General features: G+C 30.5%; 1 protein-coding gene across 1 annotated transcript; it reads left to right on the top strand.

Moving 5' to 3' along the window:
• Window positions 1-98: 98 nt before the first annotated feature.
• Window positions 99-4803, top strand: LOC124375036 (cytochrome P450 4C1-like). Its single transcript, XM_046833164.1, is given in 8 exon segments — window positions 99-258; window positions 591-670; window positions 1090-1202; window positions 1401-1470; window positions 2311-2424; window positions 2427-2480; window positions 3552-3731; window positions 4546-4803. Coding segments are annotated over 6 exon segments (684 nt in total). The 5' UTR covers window positions 99-258; window positions 591-670; window positions 1090-1103; the 3' UTR covers window positions 4713-4803.
• The last annotated feature ends 3325 nt before the right edge of the window (window positions 4804-8128 follow it).

The following is an 8128-nucleotide window of genomic DNA, read 5'->3' as shown; positions in this document are numbered from 1 at the left end:
GAGAATTTCTAAAACCCATTGCAAATATTCTTCAGGAATTGATTGTAATCAAAATCAATATTGACATTATGTGATTGTTTCAATATTTTTCTGAGCCTCATAATTATTGTGCGTTGTGGATGTTGACAGGATCAGCGAGTTGACAATGCAGCGACTATTAAGGCCCTGGTATCACCCTAATTTCTCCTTCTATCTCTCCTCCTATGGAAAGCGCTACAAAAAAAATGCCTAGACATCCTCCACGGATTCACTAACAAGGTTGGTAATTTTAGACATTTTAATAAATTTGACTTTTAGGAATTATCACATTACCGTTACTTATGAGAGAACCTTATTAAAGATGTATGAGCATTAACTAACTTTGTTTGGTTTTGTACGTTAAAAATTGAGCACAAGCTTTACATGATTTTAAAAACTATGATAAACTGGATAGACTGATTAAAATATAATAAAAAGTACCAATCAATCCACTTGTTTTCTTAATACAAAATTCAAATATTTTAAATTTGGAATAACTTATTTTGTTTTATTATTATATTGTAATGATTCTTTTCAATACTTGACTTATTTTACCTTCCTTCTATTTTCAGGTTATAAAAGAGCGAAAGATCACAAGAGCCTTACGCATGCAGGATTCTGAAGCAACATTAATTGAAGAGGAAAGACATTGGTAAGTTTAAAATATCTGTACAATGAAACAATAAGAACAAATTTATGACTTTCAATGAGTGTACTAGTTTAATCAAGAATTAATGTGCAATTAGTCTGAAAAGTACATGAACTAGTAATATTAAATGTTTTCTTTTTCTTCAGTAGATGGTATATTCCACATGTGAAAAAATTCAAGCATTGACATACTGTCCAGAATTTAAATAATGAGTACAAGGGAACTGATATCGTAGAATGAAAATACTCTCCTGTACAATGTTCTTACGTTGCAAGATAAACAAATCTGCGAGGCTGATTTTGCAGAATGATAACTCCCTTGTAGCGCTAAATATAACTAAAACTAAATTCCACACATTCTTTTCTTCAAATCATTCTCAAGTTGTTAAATAATTATAAAAAACCTTCGTGTTATGATTGTAGGAACCAAGAAGAGGATGGCTTTTCTAGACCTGCTATTGGAGGCTGCAGAGCAAGAAGGTTCTCAGCTGTCAGACTCAGAGATACGAGAGGAAGTTGATACTTTTATGTTTGAGGTTAGTATCCTTTCAATTTGGAAGACATAGTATTTTTTTAATTTATTTATGTTAAATTTTTTCTAACAAACAATGCTGCATTAAATTCATAGTACTTTCAAAAATATTTACGATACAGATAAAATAATTGGGTTAAACGTCTAATTTAAACAAATTACTATTTACATAGCCTTAAAGTTTACCTATCTGTATTTCCAGGGTCACGATACCACCACTGCTGGAATCTGTTGGTCTCTCTACTTGCTTGGAGCTCATCCTGAAATACAGGTATGGGGCCCTGTGATTTAGACTAAGAGATTGCACATGTTGAGAATGATGTTTCCATCCAAGTTTTTTTGGTTCGCAAATGTTGAATCTTTGCTCACATTATCAAATATTTCAGCCTCGCTGTAGAATCCATCTTCAGTCAACAGATTTTAAACCGAAACAGACAGTAATGTGCATGTAGATGTAAGCTAAAGGGAAGTAGAGATATATCGAGATTGTCTGAAACCTATCAAACCAATGACCAATATTTCCAACAGTGATCAGTATGGTTTCTATAATCATAGGCTCCCAGGCTATTTGACTAATTTGGACTCTATCTTCTTATTAATATTGGTTATTTGGTTATATTGATCATTTGTTGAGGATTCAACTAATTCACGATATAGCTCTACCTTATTTCTACTACCTCAACAGGTAGGATACATAGTATTGGCAGTTTCAGTTGAAAATTTGTTAACTCTTCATAGTAAGACCAAAATATTTTAAGAAATTAACTGTGTGAATAATTTCTTGACATTGTCGTGAACGAAAAAAACTCACAAGTTATTAATGATACCAGCTGTGTAAGACTAAAACCTAAAAATATTATACACTTGCTGTTTTCTACAAATTGTATTCTTACTATTTTTCTGACTGAATTTTTATTCTTAGTTTTGAGCGCTACAAATCAATAAATGTTAATATCATTACTTCTACAAGCTGGAAGTACTTAATACAATAAAATTAAATTATTTCACAATTGTATATGATGCCGTACGATCTTTTATATTAAACTTGTAACATATTACTTGGATTTTAAAATGTTTTTGTGATTTTACTCATTGCTTTTATCATTCCAGGAAAAAGGTGGTAGAAGAACTGAATGATATATTCCAAGGATCGGACAGGAGTGCGACAACTCGGGATATTAATGAGATGAAATACCTTGAGAGGGTGATCAAGGGAGGCTCTGAGACTGTTTTCCTAGTGTTCCCTTCATTGGCCGTAAAGTTACTCAAGACACTCAGATCGGTGAGTAAGCAAAGACAACTTTTAATGTGTACATGACTCAGGGCTTTTGTATCTGGTTTATATAGCCAAGTTGCTCAGAATGATTTGGGTCTTATCTATTGTATGTGCCATAATTTTGGTGATAAACAAGCATTTCCGAGAGAATACAGCAAATTACACAAAAGTATCTATGCAACAAACTATTATAAATATTACAACCTCTCCAGGAGGGGTTCACTTTTGGCTGGTTTATACTTTCCAGTTGAACCCACACTGGGTCTAGCAAAAACTGATGTGTCATTTATACCTGGACAACCACATGGATATGCAGGAGCTGCATATCACTAACCACAAATATCGATATATTGGGGTAAAAGGGTGGATCGATAGGTATAGTCTACTTCAGGAGGATCACTTATAGAGAGGGAGGTGTTTTCTTAGGCTGTTGAGCCTAAAACATGAGAGAGCATCTTCTCCTGATCACTTTTACTGGAGTGGGCTGGGATAGAGCCAGCTCTCCTTCTTCAAAGGTCACATGGCTGAGATATAAAGCCTGTTATCCCTTCTCATGTAATCTTGACAAGAGGACGCCCCTACCACCAACTTTACACATACTGAAAATCCTATCACTCCGGAAGCCAACAAAGGTCCTTTTAGGACCAAGTGCAATAAAGCGTTTTCTCAGTTTTCTTCTCATAAAAAAGTTAATAAATTACAAAGTTTTGAAGAAGTTTAATGTTTGCACTTTTATTTAATGACATGATAATTAAGTATAAATCAGCTGTAAATTTTATTTGGCGTTTTGTTATTAATTTTATAAATATTTAACTGAAAATAAAATGGAATTTATAATACCAATTGTTGCACTGTATGGCATATTAACTATACAAACACCACTTTTTGTGAGACCAATGTAGTTTGGAAAAATGTATTGTTACTTACAATAATTGAGATTATTGTAAAATGATACAGTTTACCTTACATATAACTTTACTAGAGATTTTTATCTCAAATTGAAGAACTCTATTTTGTCTATACTATTTTGTGTAGTAATTTACCCAATGTAAGTAATTCAATAATAACATTTTTCAGGTGACTACTTGATACCAGCTGGATCTGTTCTGAGTCTCGAGATCTTCCAAGTTCACCGATGTCGTGACCAATGGCCTCAGCCAGAGACCTTTGACCCTGACAACTTCCTGCCAGAACGAGTCAAGACTCGACACCCTTATGCTTATGTGCCCTTCAGTGCTGGTCCTCGCAACTGCATAGGTAATTATCAAGACATGTCTTAGTGAATTATAATGTCTTGATAAAAAATATTTCCAACTAATAAAATTCTTCTTTAAAAATGATTAGAATCTTTTAAATGAATTTTGACATAAATTTAATGTCGGATTCTTGAAAGAAAGTGAAAGAAGAAAGGGTTTTGTTTGGTTCATCTCAGATAGTGGGACTTGGAATTGTCAATTTGTTATTTTGGCAAAAATTATTTCTAGCACAAATTATGCGTAAAGAACAATGTTTTCTCTCTCATATTTTGATCCTATAAATATTATTTAAAATGTTTATTTTGCTTACAAGAAGATTCTAAAAACCTTTTTACCAAAATTTCTTTAGGGCCTACTTATATAAACTAGCTCTAATAAATTCAATTTATAAAACTGTATATAATTGCAGAGAGAGCTAGCTTCAGACAAAGACTGTGTTATTCAAAGATGCTTCAAAACAAACAAAAAAAATACTCTATATGTATAAAAAGTGTTATAACATTTTCTTTAAGCCATAAATTTATAGCTTGTGCTGAGAGCTGATAGAAAGTTGTAAAAGTCTAAAAAACTCAAAATATGTCAAATATAGTTTTTGTTTTTAAACCAGTAAGTTTTTTTCAACCCTTTTTTGAAAGAACCCCTAACAGATATTTACTCCACGTTTCAAAAGGCTCATGGACCTTCAGAATTTGATTACTAACACAAAAGTTCTTTTGCTACAGACGCACAATTTAACAAGTTTTTATCTGAGTTTTAACAACAAACAAATTAATTGTTTAAAACGTTAAAATAACAAACTTTGTCTTTGTTTACAGGTCAGAAGTTTGCTTTGTTGGAGGAGAAGACTGTGATTTCCTCAGTGTTAAGGAATTTCAAGGTGGAGTCCTTGGAAAGGTTAGAGGATATAAATTTGATGAATGAACTGATCCTGAGGCCTGAGTCTGGCCTGAAGGTCAAGCTATACCCCAGGTCCTCAAAGTGAAGTAGAAAACACTGATCTTGCCTGCAGGAGTGGGAACTTAGTCGATCATGAAGGCTGAGAGAGAGAGAGAGAGGCAAACAATGTGAAAATCATTGGTTAGGGATAAAAATGAAACAAGCTATTGCATTGTTGAGTGAAATAAAGCAATTCAGAAGACTGAATAGTATTAGTACTTTGTCAAGGGAAGAGTTTAAAATAGGGATAAACCATAACTTACTGGGTGTTCAAATTTGTATCCGATAAAATATAAATAATAATATTTCATTGTAAAACACACCAAAATCAGATTTTAGTTTAGATTATTAGTTTTATAGAGATTTCTTTATAACTTAATAAACAGTAGTACAGAATAACAATATATTATAAACTAAAACCACATAAATATCAAACTGACTTTAAAACTCTGTAATTCATTGGGGTTAATTTTATTCTTCGTGAAATTTTTGAAAACTTTACTACTCGTATACCCATTTTAAAACTTTGTATAATTTTCTCTTTGTATAGAATTTTGTAAATATTGTTTTATATATAACATTACATAATGATGTGTACATTTTTGTTACTTTCTTATTCTTTAAGTTTTATTACACCTGTTACTGTTACTGTATATAGTCTTAATCATTAGGTTTATTAGGTCAATTGTTATTTTTATGTTAACTGCTTTCACAGTATGCTAAAATGTTTGTATTTATTTTATTTGTTTAAATAAATCTATTTTATTTTATTTTGAGTGTTTTTAGACATCCTTTATTCCTTTATTATGCATAAAACATTAAAAAATCCTACATTTTTTTAAGAGTTGGGACTGCTCTGGTAAAGTGTGATAATATTATTATCTGAGATAGCCAATTTATTCCTCATTTTATCTAGTTTCAGAAAATATATAATGGTATATAGGTTCTTTTGAAGAAACATTAAATATATTGTAAACACCACAAATAATACAAGCAAGGCTAAATTTGTTACTATACATACAATTATTTTAAAAAATATATAAATTTTTACAATAAATGTTTCCAAAATATACCAAAATTAAAAGAATTATATGTACTACAAACCAATAAATAAGTTAAATGATTTCTAAATATTTATGAAAAGTGGTGGGATGTTTTCTAAATTTGTTATTATGGTTACAATTATTTTCAAAAATGAAAAAAAATGTTGACACTGTTTCCAAAATATACAAAAATTTAGAATAGTATAGCCTATAACAAGCTATAAAACCAACATAATAAAACCCAAACCCATGGTATATCAGTAATTTTCAAAATATCTAGATGAAACCGATCTTTCTGGCAAGTTTTATGATGTCACTGTTGACATCACTGTAACCAAAACAGTAAAATAAATCTCACCATTAAAATCATCAATTCTTTATTGCTTGAAATGGTACATAAGTAGAGGTGGTAGTATTAATTTATATAATATATGAACTGTCAAAACACGTGCATTACAGTGTCGACTGCCACCCATAAATTGATTTAGATTGGATATTATAATGTTGATTGCCAGTTCTAAGGTTAAATAGGAGAATCTTCATTACACATTTGTTTTATTTATTATTGGTTGAGAGTCAGCAAAGTCTATCACTTGATGGCTAAAAATTTCATTTTGTTTTATTTTTATTGGTTGAGAGTCAGCAAAGTCTATCACTTGATGGCTAAAAAATTTCATTTTGTTTTATTTATTATTGGTTGAGAGTCAGCAAAGTCTATCACTTGATGTGCTAAAAATTTCATTTTGTTTTATTTATTATTGTTGAGAGTCAGCAAAGTCTATCACTTGATGGGCTAAAAAATTTCATTTTTCTGTCTGTCTGTCTATATGTTTAACTGTCCCCATGATATCTTGAAAGGAACTGTCCTAGATAGACTTGAAGTTTTGCAAGAAGATTCGTTTATTTTTATACCTAAGGTTTGATAATGGTGTATGTCACTCAAAATGATTTGGCTGACGATGGCTGAAAATCTTTACATTAATATTATGGGTAACCATGATGACAATGAGAACATCACAGTATAAATCAATTATTGAGTACAGTCCATTTAACATTTTTAACTTGTCACATCTAAAATAAAACATGTAGCTCTAGAAATTTTTCATGTAGCCTCAGGTATGCCTATTACGTGACACATGACGTGTAACATTAATATTCTTCAGTTTCATAAGTATTTATAACATAGTGTGGAGTATTCAAGATTGACATACATTGACACAATGTGCCACTAGCCACCTTCATTCGGCAAGTGTTCTCAACAAAATAGAAACGTACACAGGTGTTTTTCAACATAATAGACTGAACAATTTGCTCTATGACCAATTTATATTAGAACATTAGTACATTAGAGTGTTACTTCGCTGCTACACATATTGTTTTGGTGATGTATTATATCTGCTATGCAATTTTAAATTAAAGTCGTTACACTCATGAAACACATAAGTAGTTTCTTAAGGCAGGACAATATTTATTAAAAAATTGTTAGTATTATAAAACCATCTCTTCACTTAAAACCAACCAGATTGTATAAGTTTTTGTGCCAAACAAATTGGCATACACAACAAAAAGTAATACAGTCATACTGTAATGGTTTTAATGTTTTATCTTAGTAAAAGTCAACAGAATCTAAATGAAATGTTATATCTTTTATAAAGTATACTTGTTTAATTAATATAAATACAATGTGACACTATGAAAATTGTGTTATTATTAGATAGTAATTGGCCTCATGTGATTCTTATGAGAATATACTGACTTGCAATCTATAATAATTGTTGTATCTCTCTATATAGTCTAATATTATGTCACTTTCTAGTCTAACAATTAAAATATAGTATACTGAAAATAAAAATTGCAAGAGGTTTTCACGTTTTTGCTTGAAAAGTGTTTTTCAGGATACTATTTTTGAAATCCTGTTTTTAATACATTTGCAATATTATATTTTGTGATTTCTAAATGCGATATATAGACTACATCATTATAGTGTTTATCTAGATGTTATTAACAAAATACTATATGAGAAATCAAGTGACTTAATTGATGAATAAAATTTGTACTGCTAAAATTTAACGTAATAATAATTTTGGTGCAAATTTTGACATGATACACTGGTATTAGCAAATGAATTTGGTGTAGATTCTTCTTTACTGGGAGACATTAAGTTTCAGATTGTACAGTAGTCTGTTGAACACAGTTTTTTTTAACATTTTAGAGAAAGTTGGGATGAATGATATTGGTTGATAGCTTTCTATGTTACAGTGATCACACTTTAGTGTTTTGGGTAGATTTTTAAATGTTTTAGCCTTTTTTGATCCTTCAGTCATAATTCTTTCTTCATGAATTTTCAGTCTTGTTTTTAGGTTGATCTTGAGTTCTTTTTCTATGGCTTTAATACATAGTCGCTTTACATAATATAGGG

The sequence above is a fragment of the Homalodisca vitripennis genome, unplaced genomic scaffold (assembly GCF_021130785.1).
Source record: "Homalodisca vitripennis isolate AUS2020 unplaced genomic scaffold, UT_GWSS_2.1 ScUCBcl_12691;HRSCAF=22549, whole genome shotgun sequence".
Lineage (NCBI taxonomy): Eukaryota > Metazoa > Arthropoda > Insecta > Hemiptera > Cicadellidae > Homalodisca > Homalodisca vitripennis.
This window is presented reverse-complemented; position numbering and strand designations above follow the sequence as displayed.